This window comes from Thamnophis elegans, unplaced genomic scaffold (assembly GCF_009769535.1).
Source record: "Thamnophis elegans isolate rThaEle1 unplaced genomic scaffold, rThaEle1.pri scaffold_93_arrow_ctg1, whole genome shotgun sequence".
Classification (NCBI taxonomy): Eukaryota; Metazoa; Chordata; class Lepidosauria; order Squamata; family Colubridae; genus Thamnophis; species Thamnophis elegans.
In genome coordinates, this window is record NW_022473916.1 from 122,211 (window position 1) to 144,641 (window position 22,431).

At 45.4% G+C, this 22,431-nt stretch overlaps 1 protein-coding gene across 1 annotated transcript in view; it reads left to right on the forward strand.

Moving 5' to 3' along the window:
• The first annotated feature begins 9,637 nt into the window (after nt 1-9,637).
• Nucleotides 9,638-22,431, forward strand: part of MEGF6 (multiple EGF like domains 6) — a 41,201-nt gene continuing 28,407 nt past the window's right edge. The window contains exons 1-7 of the mRNA XM_032238813.1: nt 9,638-9,809; nt 14,958-15,080; nt 18,524-18,649; nt 19,436-19,558; nt 20,590-20,712; nt 20,831-20,965; nt 22,244-22,366. Of these exons, the coding sequence (XP_032094704.1) occupies nt 9,638-9,809; nt 14,958-15,080; nt 18,524-18,649; nt 19,436-19,558; nt 20,590-20,712; nt 20,831-20,965; nt 22,244-22,366 (925 nt within the window). The remainder of the gene's footprint in view (nt 9,810-14,957; nt 15,081-18,523; nt 18,650-19,435; nt 19,559-20,589; nt 20,713-20,830; nt 20,966-22,243; nt 22,367-22,431) is intronic.

Here is a 22,431-nt window from a genome sequence, read left to right on the forward strand (position 1 = left end):
GGAGGAGTCGCGCTCGCTCTCATAGACTCACGCGAGCTGCAGAGGCGCCGCCTCTGCGGAGAGGGCACCGCGCTGGCGGGTTCATTGCGCAGTCGCGCTTTTGGCGGGGAGAGCGGCGCGCACGTTGCATTTATAAGTTGCCTCCCTGAAAAGATGCGTGTTGCATTTCTGCAAGGATGTAGGTTGCATTCAAGGAAAAGGTGCATGCTGCATGCATGCAAGGTTGCAAGCTGCATTGATGGAAAGGTTGCAAGTTGCATTCATGCTGTTGAAAGTAATGTCCTTCTGGGTTCGGCTCCCAAGTAGGGAAAAAAGACCCTGGAGACATGGAGGCTGCTTGGAAAGATGGTTTTAATGGTGGACAGGGCCACATGGCTTGAGCCCTGAACAGAAAAGGTGATCACATGCTTCAATGTCGGTGGAGAAGAGAAGGGAAGGAAGAGAAACTGAGCCTCTGGTTTTATGCCCTCTCTGGCCTTTGATCTTGAGCTTGCATTCTGATTGGTTGTCAGACTCCCATAGGGCCATGCAGGGGCATCTCTCTAGGCTGTATTTTGAATCCCAAGTTTGGTTGGCAAAATTGTAACCTTAATACTGGACTGCAAATGTTATCTCACTGCTGCGTCTCCCTTCTATTCTTGGCTTCAAAACTAGGCACATTCTTGAAAACACAGAAGGAAATTGTTCCACGGGAATATCAGGCCCCATAGATAAAGGAACCAACCTTGGGAATTTTTCCTGGCTCATAAATCCTTAAAGCAAGGGGGGCTGCCACCCCCTACCCAAGGCTACAGGAATCCTCCATAGATAAGAGTTCTGATCTCCGTTCAGTAACAAAAGCCGAGACAAGCGTAAAATGGAATGTCCTTTAATAACAAGTCCAGACTCTCGGTGGCTGAAAGCCAAGTAAACAAACTGATAAGGACTTTGGCAGCAAGGCCGAGAAACCTTGGCAGCAATGCAAACAAACTCTGGCAGCAATCCATCCTGCCAAGTTCGTTTCTCTTTGGTCCCAAGCGTTGACTTCTGCAAGAAGGGTGTGGCACAAGCAGTCTCTTTTATAGTCTGGAGAGGAGCCTAATGACCACCAGCTGAGCGTAATTACCTCCTGTAATTGCGTAGTTGTTCTTGACGCCGAGTAGCCCTTCGACGGCGTGCATCCCGGAACAACTCACTGCTGGCTTCTGGATCACTCTCCCTTGTCTCCTCCCCACTGATCCAAGCCTCAGGCGCCACCTGGTGACCAACCAGCCTCTCTGCGCCCTGCTCGGAGTCGGAACCCTGTCCAGGGTCCTCCACATCCTCCAGGGCCGACTCATAGGGCCCCTTGTTGTCGGAGTCCGGTGGCAGCTCCAACGGCTCCTGCCGGCCCACAACAGATAAGGTAGGCAGAGACAGGAGCTCGAACAAGATCAGATTGGTAACGAATCTTTGTCTCTGATTGGATAAACTTTGTTTCTATCTGCCCAAAAGGTATATAATCCTCTGAGCCCCTCTTGCAAGGGGGCTGCTATTCCTTACATGCATTTGTTATCCAGCTTTTCCACTACTGAGCCGAGGTGGCGCAGTGGTTAGGGTGCAGTACTGCAGGCCACTTCAGCTGACTGTTAGCTGCAGTTCGGCGGTTCAAATCTCACCGGCTCAGGGTTGACTCAGCCTTCCATCCTTCCGAGGTGGGTGAAATGAGGACCCAGACTGTGGGGGGCGATATGCTGACTCTGTAAACCGCTTAGAGAGGGCTGAAAGCCCTATGAAGCGGTATATAAGTCTAACTGCTATTGCTATTGCTATTTGCTATCGCCATGAATAAAAGCTGGTATTTTTTGCAAGCCTCGTCTGGAGTCTGTCTCTTGGGCATCTCAGTGGCTCCGGGAAACTGCTGGAAACTTACAGTACAGATGGATGACAAGGGATGAAAGGAAGGAAGGAAAGAAATACTAGACGGGGGGGAAAGGGAGGAAGGAAGGAGAGAGAATGAAAAGGTAGGAAGCGATGGATGGATGGATGGATGGATGGATGGGGGCAGTGATGGGATTCAAATAATTTAACAACCGGTTCTCTGCCCTAATGACCATCTGGGTAGGTGGGGCTCAGTGGTCATGTGACTGGGTGGGCGTGGCCAACCAAAGGTCACTCAAGTCGATGGACGCTTCGCCTTAGCTCTTACAATGTAATCAGGGTTAACCGGAGAGGCAGTTTCTGTAAGCAAGGCAATAAAGATGAGGCTAGAAACAACACCAGAATGTTTCCTTCCTGCCTTCCTTACAGGATTAGCCCTGTAAAGTGGGGAAAAACAAAAGGAGATTTCTTCCAACAAACGGTTCTCCGAACTGCTTAGAAAGTTACCAACCGGTTCTCCCGAATAGGTGCGAACCGGCTGAATCCCACCACTGGATGGGGGAATAGAACCGATGGAAAAGAAGGAAGGGAAGGGAGAATAATGGATAGAAGGATGTTGTCAGTGCTTCAGCCCGCCTGTTGCCCTACAGAGCCAAGGAAGGGAAAGAGAATTTCCTGCTTTTCAAACAATAGTGAAGAAAAAACACTCTAAAAGCAAATGAACTTATACGGGTAAATCCTCGACTTAACGACCGCCACTGTGCCCAGCATTTCTGTCGCTAAGTGAAACGTGACGACCTGGTATTTTGAAAACGCAGCTGTGTTGGCCCGCAGCTCATCGGTTTCGGGGGGGGGGGGAAACCTGTTCATAAACCCGTCCATGACCGCCAGAAAAATGTCATCTGCCTTCAAAAATGCCCGCACCCTTTAAAATACATATTTATCCCGATTTGAGAGGATACTTCTCTTTTGTCTTAAGGAATGTATTGTTCCTTGCTGGGGATGCATGTTAAAACCTGTCATATGAAAAAGGAAGGTTTGCCAAGAAAAAGGAGATTTCAAAGAAAAGAGATATTTGTTGCAGCCGAAGCAATGAAAGCAAGGAATTTTTTTTAAAAAAATGCTTCCAGTAAATAGAAATAGAGCTGGAAGGGACCTTGGAGGTCTTCTAGTCCAACCCGCTGCTCAAGCAGGAGACCCTAGACCATTTCAATCCATCAGAACAGAGCTGGAAGGGACCTTGGAGGTCTTCTAGTCCAACCCCCTGCTAAGTTGAGCTTTGCCCCATTTCACGACTTTCCTTGCCACAGTCGTTAAGTGAGTCCCTGCCGTTATTCAATGAGTCACCTGGCTGTTAAGCAAAGTCTTCCCCCTTGACTTCGCTCGTCAGAAGGTCGCCAAAGGGGAGGATCACGTTGACCCCGGGGACACTACGACCGGTTCCCGAGCGTCCGAATGTAAATCACGCCACAACAGTCACAAGTGCGAAAACTGGTCACAAGTCCCCTTTTTTTCAGTGCTGTTGGGACCTTGGAACCCGTCATTAAGCAAACTGTTGTAAGCCGAGGACTCTGCATAGCCTAAATAAATCAGATGGGGGCGGGGGAAAGTTGCTTAAACTCTGCTCGGATGTGGAGTTTTCCTAGTTTGTTTTTTTAAATAATTACTAGCTGATAACGCGGGAAGCTGTTACCATGGCAACTCCCTGTGCTGCACAGAAGAAGCCATTTTAAGGCACAACAGGCTGTATCTTAACCGATTGTGGAATCCAAAATGCACACCATCCCTGTCAAAAGTACTGTGACTTGACTATAGATATAATAGTCTATAGATATAATTCAGCCCTCTGTGTATCAAGTTTGTTTGAAATTGCTCAAGGCCTTCCAGAGTTAAGCTGGAACATACATACATACACATATGTGGGAAAGTCTCCTGGCTTTAAACCAGTGTCTTGTCTTCTCTTGTGGGAATTCTCAGCCCTTTCTATAAAAAAAAGAGCCAGATGTGAATCCTCTCCTTCCTTCTTTCCTTCTCTCTTCCCTAGTCCTCTCTCCCTTTTCTTTTTTCCTCCTTTCCTTTTTCCCTAATCTTCCCTTTTCTCCTTCCTTCTCTGTTTTCTAATATTTTCTTCCTCCCTCCTTCCCCATCCCTTCTTTCCTTCTCTCCTTCTTTTCTCCTCCCCTCTCTTCTTTCCTTCTCTAATCTCTAATCTTTCCTTTCTCCCTTCCTCCCTTCTTCATTTTCCTTCTCTACTCGCTAGTCTTTCCTTCCTTCTTTCCTCCCTCCCCATCCCTTTCCTTTTCTGTTCTCTAATCTTTCTTTCCTTCTTTCCTCTCTCCCCATCCCTTCTTTCCTTTTCTTCTCTCCTTCCTCTCTCCCTCCCTCCTTCTCCTTTTCCTTTCTTTGCCTTCACGCCCCAACTCCCTTCTTTTTTCCTCCCTCCCTCCCTCCCTCCCTCCCTCCCTCCCTCTCTCTCGTCTCTTTTGAAGGCTTTGGGAAGCTTTCCAAGCCCTTTTGCCAATCCCAGCCACCTTCCGGGCGCTGCCATTGTGCTGAGACCAGATCCGAGGCCCCAGGACAGATTTCTGGAGCGTGTCTGGCATTCGGGGGAAAGTCTAAAAAAAAAAAAAATCTTTTGGAGGGGAGGAACAGTTTGGCTCTTCCAAACCCAGCCGCTTTGGGGCAAAACTGGGATATTCTCAGCCGGGGCAGTTTAGAAAATGTGAAACCAATCTTTGCATTAAACCTCCCTGCTTTCATTTTCCTCTGAAACTGCCAAGGGGAAAAAAAATACCTGCGTTTTTGTGGACCCAGGTTTAAAATTTGTGACAACCCGCAATTTTTCTCGACCACAGTCACCCTCCACTTTACCTCTCCTGCCCGGGAGCCCTAGTTTGCCACCTAGAATCGCAGACAGTAAGAATCGGGAGGGACCTTGGAGGTCATCTAGCCCAACCCCCCCCAGGTCAGGATCCATTGCTAGAGGGAGTGTCGTAAGTCAGCTACGTGTATACGGGGATCTTTCTGGCTTGCTGATCTGCCAAAGTGCAAAGCAAGCCAAAAGGGAAGGGGGGGGGAGGAGGAGGAGAAGGAGAAGAGGAGGAAGAAGAAGAGAGAAGGAAGATGATGGAGGAGGAATGGGAAGATGATGAAGGAGGAGGAAAAGAAGAAGAGAGAAGGAAGATGATGGAGGAGGGGGGAGGAAAGGGATGATGATGGAGGAGGAGGAAAAGAAGAAGAGAGAAGGAAGATGAGGAGGAGGAGGAGAAGGGGAAGAGGAGGAAGAAGATTGAAATAAGATGGAGGAGGGGGAGAAGGAGAAGAACAAGAAGAGGAAGGAGGAGGAGGAAAGGGAAGGAAAATGATGGAGGAGGAGAAGGGGAAGAAGAAGAGAGAAGGAAGAAGGAGGAGGGGGAGGAGAAGAAGAGAAGGAATATGGGGAGTGGGAGAAGAAGAAAAAAGATGGAGGAGGAGGAGAAGAAAAGGAAGAGAAAAGAAGAGAGAAGGAAGAAGATGAAGGAGGGAAGGAGAAGGCGAGAAAAGGAAGATGATGGAGGAGGAGGAGAGAGAAGGAAGATGATGGAGGAGAGGGAGGAGGAGAAGAAGAAAAGAAAGGGAAGGAGGAGGAGGAAAGGAAGATGATGGAGGAGGGGGAGAAGAAAAAGAAAAATGAGAAGAGGAGAAGAAGAGAAGGAAGTTGATGGAGGAGGGGGAGGAGAAGAAGAAGGAGAAAAGAAGGAGGAGGAGGAAAGGGAAGGAAGATGATGGAGGATGGGAAGAAGAAAAAGAAAAAGGAGGAGAAGAAGAGAAGGAAGTTGATGGAGGAGGGGGAGGAAAAAAGGAGGAGGAGGAGGAGGAAAGGGAAGGAAGAAGAACCACCTAGATTGCTTGCTTATCCACCCAACAATCCGAGTGGACTTTCCAAAGCCTGGCTTGGCCCGAGATGGGTTGATTTCTGGGGGGGAGCATGGAAGGATTTGTGGAAAGCCAGGAGACCTTCTGAGGAGTTAGCAAATTCCAACCTTTTTTCTCTCTTTTTTGGAGAAGCCCAAGTAAAACAATTGGAACATCACTCTCTGAATTTATCGCCTTTCCTTTGCTCTCTGCAGATTTCACATTTGCTGATCATCCATCACACGTTTTTTGTGGGGGGGGGGGATATTTTGTTGGCCAAGATCTTCTCAACCCCCGGAGGGAAGAAATCTGGACGGAGAGCAAGAAAGACCTCCAAATTCCTTTGGCTGAATGAAAAACACAGACAGGAGGAGAGAAAAATGGTCTCCTGGCCAAGAGACACACAGATCCCCAGCATCTACCGGTTCCTTCAAAACTTGGCTTTCCAGGGAAACAAACCAGATTTGTTTGAGGCTGGCTAGCATCAGCCATGGGGGTGGAGAACCCAACCATGTTCTGGAGAGAGGTCCAGCTGAGAGAGGTTGACCGCAGGACGGGCCATCTGTTGTGGCCTCCTGAAGCTCAGCATGGAAGGAGTCTCCTTCTTGGCCCTGCCCTGTCACTTAATTCCTAGTTTCCTCTTACTCTCCACCCCCTGCCCCAAAAGTGCTTTCCCCCCCTCTCGTTTTGAGCATGGATGGAGTCCTGGAATGTAGAAAACCCAACGGATTTGTTGCCAAATGTTGAACTTAGCCAGCTATGAAGGGTTGGTGTAGATCCAAATTAACCACCAACTGATTTCTGACGGAATCACGATAGATGATGGATAGATACGGTAGGTAGGTAGGTAGGCAGGCAGGCAGGCAGGAAGACAGACAGACAGACAGACAGACAGACAGACAGACAGATAGATAGATAGATATAAATAGATGGATGATAGATTAGATAGATAGATAGATGATAAGAGAGATAGACATAGAGAGATGGAGAGATATAGGATAGATATATAGAGAGGTAGAGACGGAGGGATGGATGGATAGATAGATGATAAATGAATGATAGATTAGATAGATAGATAGATAGATAGATAGATAGATAGATAGATAGATAGATGTTAGATTAGATAGATGATAGATAGACAGAGAGAGAGATGGGAAGATAGAGATAGATAATATGTAGAGGTAACTAGAGACAGGGATGGATGGATGTTAGATGTTGAATGATAGATTAAATAGATGTTAGATTAGATAGATGATAGATAGAGAAATAGATAGACATAGAGATGGAGAGATATACGATAGATATATAGAGAGGTAGAGACGGAGGGATGGATGGATAGATAGATGATAAATGAATGATAGATTAGATAGATAGATAGATAGATAGATAGATAATATATAGAGGTAGCTAGAGACAGGGATGGATGGATAGATGATAGAGAGATAGACATAGAGATGGAGAGATATATAGATATATAGAGTGGTAGATAGCGACGGATGGATGGAAAGATAGATGATAGATAAATAGATGATAGATGGATGGTAGATTAAATAGATTAAATAGATGATAGATGGATCGATAGATGACAGATTAGATGATAGATGATAGAGAGGAAGAGACAGAAATGGAGAGATATAGAGAGGTAAATAGAGAAAGGGATGGATGGATAGAGGACTTGATAGATAGATAGAAAGAAAGAAAGAAAAAGATAGATACAATAGAAAACTAAATAGAATGGAAAACTAGATACAATTAAAAACAATACAATAAATGGATAACATTGTTAAATGCAATATAAATAGGTAAATCCATAAAACAGACATAATACAGATATTTGTAAATAGTATTGGTAGAGAAATATGATAAATACAATACAAAGAAAAATTCAAAGGATGAATACAATATAATAGATTAGACAGGAGAGAGAGAGAGAGAGGGAGAGAGAGGGAGAGAGAGAGAGAGAGAGAGAGAGAGAGAGAGAGAGAGTGAGTTCACCTAGGGGAAAAAAACACACGCTCCATTCAGAGCCTATTCTGAATTTTGCAAATCCTCTCTTCCCAGCCTGGATTCACTTAGGGGGTCCCACATAAACTGTGGCAAGTCCTACCTCACCCCTTCCAAAGTCCACCTCATCCGTCGTCATCAGCCCTGGGGAAATCTCTCCCATTCTTTTGCTCCCCTCAGCTGCCCTTTTGCACAATGGCTCCCGTGGTTTTTTTTCCTCACGGTGTGCCGTTTGCTTCTGGAAATTAGAGAGCAGGGGGTCCCCATCCCCCCCCCCACCCCTGGAGAGGATTAAATCTCCTGCAGTTCTGGCTCACCCTAAGCTGGAAACGGAAACGGAGGCGCTTGAGTCTGAAAGGTTGCGTGTTCGAATTCGGCCGAGCGGGCTCCGAGTTCGAGGAGTCGACTCGGCAAGGCTCCGGTTTTTTTTAAATTTTGGAGCTGGCTGACGAGGATAATAAAACGACAGTCCCCTTTGTAGTTTTCGTGCCCGTTTTATGCCAGCCAAGACGGGGGCGCTGTTTAGGGCACCACGGATTTTAATTTCCTGCCGAGATATTTGGAGATAAAATTGGAAATTTTTTTCCCTCCAGAGAGAATCAAAATTTCATACGGCATTCTCACATCTGTCATTCCTAATGCGAATAGTCCCAATGGAGCCCCCAAATTTTGTTGCCAAGAGAAACATTTCACTTTCGCCTCGTTTTACGACATTTCTTGCCATCGCCGTTAAGTGAATCACTGCAGCGGTTCAGTCAGTTGCACGGTCGTTAAGCAAATCTAGCTTCGCCGTTGACCTGGCTGGCCGGAAGGTCGCAAAACGGGATCACGTGACCCCGTGGGTGGGGGATACTGCCACCGTCATAAATATGAGTCAGTTGTCAAGCGGCTGGAGTTCATGTGATCCCGGGGAGGCTGCAATGGTCGTAAGTGTGAAAGCTGGTCCTAAGTTTACTTTTTTCAGCCGCGTTGTCACTTTGGACGGTCGCTAAACGATCTGTTGTTAAGTCAAGGACCGTTGGCGCAATTTACGGCACAATCCAGCCAGTTTTATGGCCGGAAACTCATACATACTATTCACCTGTGACCGTCATAAATACGAATCGGTTGAATTTGGATCGCCTGAGACCCCCGTAAGTGTGAAAAACGTTCCCTAAGTCGCTTTCCTCAGCGACGTGGCAACTTTCGCCACTAAGCAGACCGTCGTAAGTCGAGGACCGCCTCCCTCCCTCCCTGCAGATGGGATCCTATCGCTACGAAATTACTCCGGATTTATAATATTTTGGGGATGTTTTCTCTCCGCCGCTCAGTGGAAGGAAAAAGAGAGCCGCCACTGTGGTTGTGCCATTCAGGACTTTTTCAAAATGTGGATTTAATTTAAGCCCCCCCCCTCTCTCCCCCCTCCACCCCCCCAATCCCCCCCCCCCCGGATTTCCATCCCCCTTTGATTGTTGACATGGCCAAGATGCGAAGTTGGACGCAGGCCAAGAATGCGTATAAACCTCCCTCCGTCCATCAGCCAGAAAAAAGATTCCTGTGTTTTGTGTGTGCGGTGCGCGCAACCGAAAATATGTGCGAGGTGGGGAGAGGATGAGGAGGGGGCTCGTGTGTGAGAGAGAGAAGAGTTACACACACACACATATATATATTATATATATTAATTTAACTCGCAAGGGGGACCCAGTTACGTCCAAATCGCAGCCTTTGGAGTTGCAAAACTAGCAAAAATTTGATATGGTTGGGTGGGTTTTTTTGGGAGGGGGAGTGTTGGAGGGGGGAGGTAAAGAAGGCACGCAGTGAGGGGAGGGGGCTGCAATTGTGAAGAGGGGAGGATGGACGTCGCTGAAAAAGGATGTTTTTTTTTTTACGACGCTGCAGGATAAGACACAGCATTTGCAAGATGCGAGGAAGAGCGGAGGGGCTTCGGGCGTTGGTGTTTTTGTGGCTGGTGGTCTGGATTGGGGACCCCCGCCCGGCTTCCGCGCTGCACTATCGGTACCTCTGGAAGAGCTGCCTCCCCTGCTACGGGGGGCAGGCGGGTTACGGCGGGGGACGCTCGGAGAGCAGGCCAGGTGAGTGAGCTCCTGCGGGAAACCGGTGGGTAACAAATACACCGAGCGGGCTACAGAATAAGCGAAGAACGGAGCGGGGAAGGGACCTTGGAGGTCTTCTAGTCCAACCCCCTGCTCGAGCAGGAAACCCTAGAGACTGTTTCGGGCAAACGGTTGTCCAATCTCTTCTTCAGAAGCTCCAATTTTGGAGGCAAGCCATTCCACCGATTAATTTGGAATTTTAGAATTACAGAAGCTGGAAGAGACCTTGGAGGTCTTCTAGTCCAACCCCCTGCTCAAGCAGGAGACCATTCAATTCAATTGGTGGTCCAATCTCTTCTTTAAATGCTCCATTTTTTTTTGTATTCAAAAGTTTTATTTCTTTTAAAACAAACATTTCATCATTCCTCAATCAGTAAGACATCGAAGTACAATTTTTTGTGTGTCAAAATAATTCTAGTTTACCACCAAATTCTTGTCTAGCCTAATGCATACCCCTCCCTCCCTCCCCCCTCCCCTCCAACCCCCCTCCTCCTTCCCCCCCCCCCCCGACTTCCCAGAACCCGTACACAGTATGGATTTTTAACAAACAGAGTCTAAAATGCTCCATTTTTGGAGCATTCACAACTTCTAGAGGCAAGTTGTTCCACTGATTCCTTGATTTGGGATTACAGAATTAGAGAGTAACAAGAGCTGGAAGGGACCTTAGAGGTCTTCTAGTCCAACCCCCTGCTCAGGCAGGAAACCCTATGCCTTTCTGTACAAATGCCGGTCCAATCTCTTCTTAAAAACCTCCAGTGTTGGAGCATTCACAACTTCTGGAGGCAAGTTTTGCCCACTGCTTAAATTGTGAGAAAATTCCTCTCTCATTCCAGGTCGCATCGCTCGTGGGTTAGTTTCCATCCATGGTTTCTTGTCCTGCCTTCTGGTGCTTTGGAGGATGGGGGACACCCCCCCTCTTCTTTGGGGCAGCCCCTCAAATTTTGGAGCAGTGCTATTGGGTCACCCCCCCTCCAAATTTTGGAGCAGTGCTATTGGGTCACACACACTCATACACACACACATCCAAGGCAGTTGTGAGTTTCTTGTAACATCAGCGCACGGAAACACACACGGGATGGAAGGTTGCAGTCGGTTGTTGGGTGAACGGAGTGGGGCTAAAAACAAATAGAGTTGGTGTTCTCGAGGTCATCTAGTCCAGCCCCTGCTCAGTTCAGGAATTGGAACAAAAAAATTAGAGGAAAAAGCTGTGTCCATATGCACATTGAAGGTCAACTCACAACACTTTGTGCCCTAGTTAGAGCTCTGGGTCCAATTTACGCCCCCCACAATTCAGGGGTTTTATATAAATAAAAGAATATAGATCAAATAACTGGAGAGGATTAACTGAAGAGTTAATGAGAAGAAAGGGAGGGGGAAGGAAATAGAAACTTAGATGACACACTATGAAATGAAGGAGGGGGAAAATAGAAAGGTATTAATATATACAAATATATATATACAAATATACGTTTAAAAGGATGATATATGCATAACTATTAAACTGGAAAATAAATGGTGGAAGAGGGGATTTAAGATGGTTATCTAAATACAGAACGGGGCTTGCTAAAACGGCACCCCAAAAACACACCAGGTTGAAGGGGAAAAATATGTAAACACAGCAATGGAAAGAGGGAACGGAGAAAGATAGGAAGGAGAGGAGAAAAGAGAGGGAAAGAAGGAAGGGAAAAGGAGAGGAAGAAATGGAGGGGAAGTAAGAGTAGGAGAGAGGGCAGGGAAAGGAAGAAGAGGGGAGGAGTGGAGGAGAGGAAGGGGAAGGAGAGAAGGGAAAGGAGAGGAGGAAAGAAGGAGAGAAGAAGGGAAGGAAGGAAAAAAGAGAAGGAAGAAAAAGGAGAATGGTAGAAAAGATTATTTTTTTTTAATTTTAGGAGGAGGAAGAAATTGTTATAAACCTTATAAGATAACACATATGATTAATAATAGCTATGAGACTGTATATTTGGGAATGTATGTATGAGAAATAAAAATAAAAAACATTCAGGGGTTTTAATAGGGCGATTAAAATGTTGCAAGATCTGAAAATCGGACCTTCCGGAGATGTTTAGCTTCAGTTTTTCCTTCACCAAAGGCCTCCTTCAAACAGAGCCCAGACGGCCACCCGCCTGAGGGGGTTGGACTAGATGCCCTCGGGGGTCCCTCCCGCTCATTTTTGCCACCCAAAGCTAGAGATGGGAAAGAGGGAATTTAAAACAAACAAACGAACCCAGAACTTTGCATGCACACACCGTCCTTCCTGCCTGCTAAATCCCGTCTCCACATCTTCTCTCTCAAAGCTTTTTAAACCAGGACCCAAACTTTCCGAAGTCTCTTCAGAGAAGACGAATGCAAATATTTCCCTTTCAGGATGCAAAAACCTCCCTTTCGGTGGACTGGAACGCCTTCCTTGATTTGGGTTCGAAAGGAGACGCTTGGCAAGAGATGGGGCGGGAGGGCGGGCAGCCAAGAGGGGCAGCCAGCCAGATGTTTAATTCCAGGGCCGAGACGTTGTGGGGCAGCGTGGGGAGCTAAACAAAACAGAAAGGAGGATACACACCAGTTTGCTGTCTTTAACTGGATTTCGGGCGCAGAAACAAAGAAGGAAGAAAACTGATCAACTAAAAAATGTTTTTGTACGGTTTCCTGCTGGAAAAAAAAAACCCCAATCCATCCAAGGATGCTCAGTTTCCTTTTCTTTAATAAGCAATCCTAATTTTTTTTTCCGAAGAAAGCAAAGGGAAGGGAAAGGAGAAGGAGGGAAGAATGGAGGATGAAAGAGGAGGGAGGAAGGAAAGACGGAAGGAAGGAAGAAAGGAAGGAGGGAGGAAAGAAGGAGGAAGATAAGGAAGGAAAGAAGGAAGGGAGTAAAAGAGGAAAGTAGAAGGAAGAGAAGGAAGATAGGAAGGAAGGAAGTAAGGAAGGAAGAAGGGAGGGCGGGAGGAAAGAAGAATGGACTAGAGAAAAAGGGAGGGAGGGAGAAGGGAGGAAAGAAGAAAAAGGATGGAGAGTAGAGAAGGAGGGAGAGAAGGAAGGAAAGAAGGGAAGGAGAAAAAGGGGAAAGTAGAAGGAAGAGAAGGAAGATTGGAAGGAAAAGAAGGGGAAAGTAAGAGAAGGAAGGGAGGAAGAAGGGAGGGAAGGAGGAAAGAAGGATGGATAGTAGAGAAGGGGAGAAGGATAGATAGTAGAGAAGGAAAGGAAAGGAGGGAAGGAGGAAAAGGGGAAAGTAGAAGGAAGATTGGAAGGAAGGAAGAAGGGCAAAGTAGAATGAAAGAAGAGAGGGAGGGGGAAACAAAGTAAAGAGGCAAGGAGAGAGAGGAAGAAGGGAAGGAAGGAAAAGGAGGGAGAGAAAAGGAGGGAAAAATAAAAAAGAAAAGAGGGAGGAAGGAAGGAAGAAAAGAAAGGGAGGGAGAAAATGAATTAAAGGAAGGAAGAGAGAAGGAAAGAAAACAAAGAGATGATTTCCAATCTTAACAGCAATTCCATTTATATTTTCGAATTACAACACAATCCACCCCCCCCCACAATAATTTACCCTGATTAAACCCTAAAGCCACACATCATAAGTTCATTTTTCTCCCCAGCAAAAAAAAAACTCCATAAGGGTCTTCGGGTCACTAATAAATATAATTAATATTCTTTCTTTAATCAAGGAAGTCAATTTCGCCATCCCTCCTAATTTTGTCATCTTCCTTCTCCCATTTCTCCATTTCTGCGTATTCCAAAGATTTGATTTGGAAGCTATGTATTTCTTTTCTCTCTCTTCCCCCCCTCCTCATTTCTCCACGTTTGCCAATTTTTCTTGGTGCCGAAAGCCAAATTAATAGATTTATGCGAGGGTTGCAAAAATATGTCCCAAAACAATGCTGGGTTAATGCAGCGCAAGCCGCACTTCTAAAACCTTAAATATGTTCACAATTTATAATTCACCCATTTGGCCTTCTCAACAAATAGATATGAACAAGCGTGACTTAAACCACAGTATGTAATTTGTTATGTTTTCTGATTGCATTTATTTACTGTTTATAAGAAATATTTGCTTTCTTTTTTTAAACTTACAAAAATATTCTTTATAATTTTTTTGCAGCTAATTTATGGAAGGGGAACAAAAAAAACCACCCAAGAGAGTTGACAACATTGTAGAATTTTGGAATTGACCCAAATTGGGAGAGAGGGGGGAAAAAATAGACTTGGAAATTTATTTTATAGACGGGGCTCAAAATTAATCCAGACGGTTTTCCCCCAAGCTCGTTAAATTTCATAGAAGGCCAAGTAAAAAAAAAAATACAAATAATTTCTGGCTAGACACCCTCATGCTTGAAACTGGCTGTGTTCCTAGATTCTGGATGGACGTTATCGGTGGCGAGATTCCTTAGCAGTAGCAAAAAAAGTCAAGAATCTGGTAGCATTTTTTTATTCTCCAAACGAGGGAATATATCAATCAGAATAGATCTGCGAATTACCATGAAATGAACTGTAAAGACAGCTGAAAAGGCGTGCCCCCTCCTAACCATACCCACCGGCTCTGAATCCAAGGGCAATGTCCATTTGGCCAGAGGTGTGGAAGGGACTTTGGAGGTCTTCTAGTCCAGCCCCCTGCTCAAGCAGGAGACTTCTAGGCCATTTCAATCAATCAATCAATCAATCAATCTGAATAGAGCTGGAAGAGACCTTGGAGGTCTTCTAGTCCAGCCCGCTGCTCAAGCAGGAGACCTCTATGCCATTTCAATCAATCAATCAATCTGGAGCTGGAAGGGATCTTGGAGGTCTTCTAGTCCAGCCCCCTGGTCAAGCAGGAAACCCTAGGATATTTCAATCAATCAATCAGAATAGAGCTGGAAGGGACCTTTGAGGTCTTCTAGTCCAGCCCCCTGCTCAAGCAGGAGACCCTAGACCTCTTCAATCAATCAATCAATCAATCAATCAGAATAGGGCTGGAAGGGACCTTGGAGGTCTTCTAGTCCAGCCCCCTGCTCAAGCAGGAGACTTCTAGGCCATTTCAATCAATTAATCAGAATAGAGCTGGAAGGGATCTTGGCGTTTGACACCGGAGACAATCCTCTGTGGAGTGGGGAGCTGGCCGGCGTGGCTGCCAAGCAGAGTTTTTGTCCCGCTTCCATCTTGTTTCCTTTCCAGAGGTTGACGAGTGCCAAACTCACAACGGAGGCTGCCAGCACAGATGTGTCAACACCCCGGGGAGCTATCACTGCGAGTGCCAGCCAAGATTTCGTCTCCATGCGGACGGCAGGACGTGTCTCCGTGAGTCTCTGGGTCATCTTCTGCAAGGCACGATGGGAAAATCCCACGGAGGGAGGGAGACCATCTCTTGTTAAGGCCTCCTGGGTGCTTCTTTGTCTATGGAATCTCTTCTTTCTGAGTACGCAGGGGAGAACTCGAACGCATGGTTAGAAGGGATGGGTAGCAGAGGTGAAATGCTACCAGTTCGGGCCAATTCACCCAAACCTGTAGCAAAAAAATACTAAAAAAAAGGTTTAAGAAACCCGTTTTGGTGATTGCACATTGCACAGCTGAGCTTTGGAAATTTTTTTTAAAAAAAACTTTTAAAGCATTTTTTAAAACTACACGTTCTCTGGAAACGTGGGAGAGGGGGGGTCCATTTTTGTTCCCAGTCAGCTTCGCTGAAGCCTGCTAAGCGAAGAACGGAGGGTGGGGGGGTATTGAGAAAGAAAGAAAGAAAGAGAAAGAAAGAGAGAGAGAGAGAGAGAAGGAAAAAAGAAAGGAGGGAGGAAGGAAGGAGAGAAGAGAAAAAGGGAGGGGGGAGGGATAGGAGGAAAAAAGGAGGAGAAGAAGAGAAGAATGAAGGAGAGAAGAGAGAAAAAGAGGGGGGGATAGATGGAGGAAAGAGAGAAAAGGAAAGAAGAAAGGAAGGAGGGAAGAATGGGGGAAGGAAGGAAGGAGAGAAGAGAAAAAGGGAGGGGGGAGGGATAGCTGGAGGAAAGAGAAAAGGAAAGAAGAAAGGAAGGAGGGAAGAATGGAGGAAGGGAGGAGAGAGAAAAAGGGAGGGGGAGGTATAAATGGAGGAAAGAGAAAAGGAAAGAAGAGAGGAAGGAGGGAAGAATGGAGGAAGGAAGGAGAGGAGAGGAAAAAAGGTGGGGGGAGGTATAAATGGAGGAAAGAGAAAAGGAAGGAGGGAAGAATGGAGGAAGGAGAGAAGAGAGAAAAGGGGAGGGGGGAGGTATAAATGGAGGAAAGAGAGAAAAGGAAAGAAGAGAGGAAGGAGGGAAGCATGGAGGAGGAAAGGAAAAAGAGGGAAAGAGGAAGGGATGGAGGGACAGAGGGAGGGAAGAAAGGGAGAAAAGGGAACGAGGGAGGAAAGAATGGAAGGAAGGAAGGAAGGAAGGACAAAAGGAAAAGATAGAAAGGAAAGGAAAGTTTTTGTGGCAGAGAGGAGGAGAAAAACTCCCTCTCCTGGCTCCTAACCCAATAACACCTTTTACCGAAGGAAGAAATCTAAACGGATGTGATATTTTTGCCTTCCTTGGCCTGAATTTTGGCTAAAAACCTACAGTCACAAATCAAGATATTCAAGGTTGATCAGCAAGGCGGAATCTTAAAAAAAAAAACTCTCCGTTTTCCAACCTCAATTCAAGAGTGGAAATTTTGTGTCTCCTTTACCTGCGGTTTTTTTTGGGGGGGGGTCCCCCTGTTCACCATCGCCTTTCGGGGTGCCAAGCGGTGTGTGCCGGTCCTGATTTTTCTGCCCTCCCTCACCCTCTTCAGCTTCCATTCTCCGTCTGTCTGGGTTTGTTTCTTTTTTAAATCTCTTGCCAAGCCAAAACTTCTGGTCCTCATTATGTGTCCCAGGTTGGAATTTCCTTAGTGTCGTGGTCAACGCAAACGAAATGCATACATTTTGGCCGACACAGTTTGGGGAAAAAAAACATTGAGGTTCAGATGGGGTGAGCATCTTTTTCGTGGTGGAGGGGATGTAGAGAAATTATCCACTGGGAAAGCTGCAGAATTTCAGGAGACAAAATGAGCCTAAGATGGAAAAACACCGAATATTTGCACAGCCACGGATGACAACTTTGATTGTTTTTAATTTCTTCAATGCCCGCCTGATTTTTATTGATGTAAAATCTCTCTTTTATTTTCCATTTGGGGCCCGAACGGCTAATCCAGTTGTGGGAATGCTTCTGTGTTTTCAAATAACTCGATATCTTTAAAAACAAATCCCATATTGGAATTCAGTTCAGAAAAAAACGCAAAACCTTTCCTAGCTGCAATTTAATACATGGATTTGTACCACGTGTAAAATGTGAGTTTTTCTACTCACAGAAGTGGCATTTTTGCAGGAGGTCAAAAGCAAAGGGGAGTTTTGCTAGCGTGCGTTGAATTCTTTTTCATTTTATTCTGCGGTTTAGAGTGAGTGGAGCAGTTCTGTTTTAATGTTCATTCTTCGCTGGGAGTTTAGCAGATTTTTTGCCTGTTACGAAACAGGATTTTAGAAACCTCTGACATGCAAACACACAAGGGGAGGGTTGTGTGAAAATGGCTGTGGTTGTGGCTCAGAAGAGGGGAGCGGAAAAAATTTGGGTTACAAATGCTTCTATTACGCATGGCTCAAATCTGGCTTTTGGCCACATCTGAGGAAAGAAAAAGAAAGGAAGGAAAGAAGAAAGAAAGGAAGGAAGGAAGGAAGGAAGGAAGGAAGAAGAAAAAGAAAGAAAATAAAAAGAAAGAAAGAAAGAAGAAAATATATAAACGAAAGAAAATGAAAAAAAGAGAATGAAAGAAACAAAGAAAGAAAATGAAAGAAGAAAATAAATGAAAGGAAATGAAAGAAAGAAAGAAGGAAAGGAATTAAAGAAAGAAAAAGAAAAGAAAGAGAAAGAAGGAGGGAGGGAGGGAAGGAAGAAAAAGGAAGGGAGAAAAGGAAGAAGGGAAGGAAGGAAATACAGAATAAAAAGAGTTGGAAGAGTCCTTGCAGAATAATAAAGCTGGAAGGAAGGAAGGATGGACGGAAGGGAGGAAGGGAGAAAAGGAAAAAGGGAAGGAAGGAAGAAAAAGGAAGGGAGAAAAGGATAAAGGGAAGGAAGGAAGGAAGAAAAAGGAAGGAAGGAAATATGGAATAAAAGAGTTGGAAGTGTCAGAGAATAACTGAACTGGAAGGAAGGAAGGAAGGAAGGAAATACAGAATAAAAGAGTTAGAACAGTCCATGCAGAATAATAAAGCTGGAAGGAAGGAAGGAAGGAAATACAGAATAAAAGTTGGAACAGTCCTTGCAGAATAATAAAGCTGGAAGGAAGGACAGATGGAAGGAAGGAAGGAAGGAAGGAAGGAAGGAAGAAAAGGAAAAAGGGAAAGGAAGGGGAAGGAAGGAAGATAACTTTAAGGTAGGTGGACCAACTCCCAGAATTCCTGGCTAACTTCGGGTTGGCTGGGGGATTCTGGGAGTTGAAGTCCCTCCCCCCTGTTATGAAAAACCCTGCGATGGACAATGGAAAACCATTTTTCTACGGTTGAAATTGTCTTAGCAAGGAAAGGGTTGGCTTCCTTGTGACGTGGATTTAAAGAAATGGGTTTCATTGCTCTCATCTCCCATCGAGGGCAAACAGAAGCCTCTGCTTCTTATGCATGGATCCACCTGTTGAACTCCCACCCGGCATGTGTGGAGCTGTGGCTGCACCGGTTGGACTCCTACCTGGGTAACCCTTTTTAAAAAGCTCCCTCTCTCTAGCTGGCAACCCCTGTGCCATCAACAACGGAGGCTGCGAACACGACTGCGTGCAGCTGACCTTCTCCCACCACCGATGCCAATGCCGGCCGAATTACCAGCTGAAAGAGGACGGCAAGCACTGCGTGGGTGAGTCTCCCCCCCAAAAAAAAATACTCTGGGAAGCCCCCCCAAAAACCTAATAATAATAAAACGATATACGGGTCAATGTTACACAGCTGCTTGGTTTTGCAAAGCCCTCATTCTTTTGAGATTTATAGTCGTTCCCCCTCTGCCGGATAGACCGAGACTAAATCACTGCAGTGCATTGAGGACTAGAATGATGAAGGCAAATATTTAAAGCGAACGAGCTGGTGCTCCCTTCTCGCTCGTTCTTGGTGTTCCTTTTGCTAAGATCTCTGCACAGTCTAGTATTTTTTTTTTTTAATGACATGTTCCTCTTCGTTTTTCCACTGCGAACGCAATGTGTAAAATTAAACATGGGCTCCCTTTTGTTGCAAGGAATGCATTCCTTGGCACCACACTTTTCTCTCCTCCGAGTTCCTTGTGAGGGAAGCTACACAAACGCACCCAAACCGCTACACACAAACACACAGAGAGGTACGCACACCCAGTTCTACAAAAGGGTTGCAAATCGTCCCAAATGTGGATCGGCAAGAGGATGGCAGAAAAGAAGATTGCAAAATCGGAAAGTGCAGTTGAGTCGAATGGTTTGCAAGAAACAAACCATGGTTTAGCACACTTAGGGATTCTGCTTCGGGTCTGGCTCCTGCCTGTTAAGCCACCAAACCTGGCTTGTTTAACTGGGAGGGGCGTGGCAGGGCAGGGCGCACTCAGGGAGGGACCCTCGGTTAGAGTTAAACCAGGGTTAAATCCAAGTATTGCAGCTAATGGCTAATTCCCCCTGCCTCCCAGTGAAGAATCCATGCGCTACCCACAACGGAGCCTGCATGCACAAATGCCACAACCACAACGGGCTGGCGCGTTGCGAATGCCACCCGGGCTACCGACTGGCGCCGGATCGTAAAACCTGCCAAGGTAAGGAAGGGCCACGTTTTACGCTTCACCCCTGGCGCACGTCTTCACCCCTGGCGCCACTTTGTGAGCCCACCCAAATCACCGTTATGGATTGTTAAATGATGGATGACGGCTGGCACTTAAGGACTGTTTCCCTTTCATTTCTTGATTACGATACTGCTGCAAAATATCATATTTTCTTATATACGTATTTAAATATATAGGTGTATATAAGAATTATATGTACATTATATTGTACAGAAATATAACTATATATTTATCTATCTATCTATCTATCTATCTATCTATCTATCTATCTATCTATCTATCTATCTATCTATCTACCATCACTCTCTCCTCTATCTTTCTCTCTCATCTCTGTATCTGTCTGTCTGTCTGTCTCTCTCTCTCTCTCTATCTATCACCATCTCTCTCATTTCTGTATCTGTCTGTCTGTCTGTCTGTCTCTATTTATCTATCTATCTATCTATCTATCTATCTATCTATCTATCTATCTATCTATCACCATCTCTCTCTCTCTCTCTCTCTCTATCCTATCTATCTATCTATCTATCTATCATCTATATTTATCACCATCTCTCTCTCTATCACAATCTCTCTCTCATCTGTTCTCCATCTCTCTCTCTGTCTCTGTCTCTCTCTCTATCACCATCTCTCTCTCTCTCTCTATCACCATCTCTCTCTCTCTCTCTATCACCATCTCTCTCTCTCATCTCTGTATTTCTCTGTCTCTGTCTCTGTCTCTCTTTGTCTCTCTGTCTCTATCTATCTATCACCATCTATCTCTCATCTCTGTATCTATATCTCTGTCTGTCTGTCTATCTATCTATCTATTTATCTATCTATCTATCTATCTATCTATCATCTATCATGTATCTAAACTATATCTAATATTTCAATAGAAATATTCCTCAGTAAGGAAGGGAGGGAAGAAGGAAGAAAGGAGGAAAAGGTGAAGGAAGGAAGGAAGGAAGGAAGGCAAGCACCCCCAAACCATAAATAATTTTCTCACGCTCCTCCCTTTAACCCAGATGTAGACGAATGTGTGACGGGCCTGGCCTTGTGTGCCCATCAATGTCTGAACACTCCGGGCTCCTATCAATGCTTGTGCAACCTTGGCTACGAACTCGGGGCAGAGGGCAAGCAGTGTTACCGTGAGTTTCCGGAAAGGTTGGCGGAGGAATTTGGCTAAATCCGGACGGGGTTCGGACGGGAGGGATTGACAGGCGAATTGTTGGAGTCCTTTCCCACCCCCCTTCTCTGCCTTTCCAGGGGTGGAGATGGAAATTGTCAACAGCTGCGAAACCAACGGGGGATGCTCCCACTTGTGCCATCACACCAGCAGCGGCCCCGTCTGCAGTTGCAATTTCGGATACAGCTTGGATGAAGACCAAAAGACTTGCATCGGTGAACTCTTACTCAGTAGTTTGAGAGAGAGAAAAGCTAAAAAACCAAAACGAAAGTGAAACTCAAAATAAAAATCCAGGGGTGGATTCCCAAAGGTTACACAATATTAGATAAAACTTTTGATACAGACAGAAAACAGGCTGATCAAAGGGTTGCATAGATTTTTGTTGAGAGTATAGAGCCGAGGTGGCGCAGTGGTTAAATGCAGCACTGCAGGCTACTTCAGCTGGACTGCAGTTCTGCAGTTCGGCGGTTCAAATCTCACCGGCTCAGGGTTGACTCGGCCTTCCATCCTTCCGAGGTGGGTAAAATGAGGACCCAGATTGTTGTTGAGGGCAATATATGCTGACTCTGTAAACCGCTTAGAGAGGGCTGAAAGCCCTAGGAAGCGGTATATAGGTCTAACTGCTATTACTAGTATAAGCTTGAGGAGGAACATCTCAAAGAAACTATGGTCGCCTGGGTGAAAAATTTCAATTATAATGTGGAATTGGCTAAGTGGGAAAAACTTTGGATACTTAATCGGAAACTAACAATGGCTATGGCATATAAAGAAAATCTTTATAAGACGTTCTACAGATGGCATCTCCCTCCAGCATGGCTCTCCAAAATGTTTTAAAAATCTGGTCCCAAATTGTTGGAAGTGTAAAAAATATAACACCAGGTGCTTTTTATCATATGTGTTGGATGTGCAATGAGGCCAAATGATATTGGAAAACGATTCAATCGTGGTTGGAACAAATGTGTGGGAGACCAAATCTTGTTTCAACCGGAAATTTTTCTCCTAGGCATAATACCGGAGGGGTTTAAGAAAGATGCACTTTATCTAATTATACATGTACTAACTACGGTGCTCATAACTTATGCAGAATATTGGAAAGAAGAAAATACACCATCGGAGCTAGATATAATCTGCGGAAGCAGATAGGCTCCCTCTTGAACTTAAAAATAAAGGGGAATCGGAATATTTTGAAGTCTGGAACAGATTTTATGACTGGTATAAGGCAAGGGGAGAAGGCTGGAACAAACTGTATATAATATTGTGATTGGACAGAAGGATAGACAATGTATTAAGTAGGCTAATTGTTAATGGTTGAGACTAGCCGTATGTAATGTGAATGTATGGCCACTTCGCGCTAAGGCATTGTTTTAAACGTAAAAATAATAAAAATATATTCCAAAAATTATAAAAACTCAGGGGTGGAAAACACAACGTGGCTTTTGTGAAGTGCTTGTGGGCGCCAGGCAAACACAACTGGACAATTTCTCTCGTTTCAGATACTGACGAATGCAACGCCGGGTCTCACTGCTGTCAGCAAGGGTGTTACAACTACCCTGGGGGTTACGAGTGTGTTTGTTACGCCGGCTACCTGCTCAACCCCACGGGTTGTGGTTGCGATGGTAGGTTTGAGTCGCAGAATCTCAGAGGTCCTCTAGTCTGACTCTGACCCCCTTTTTCCCGCACG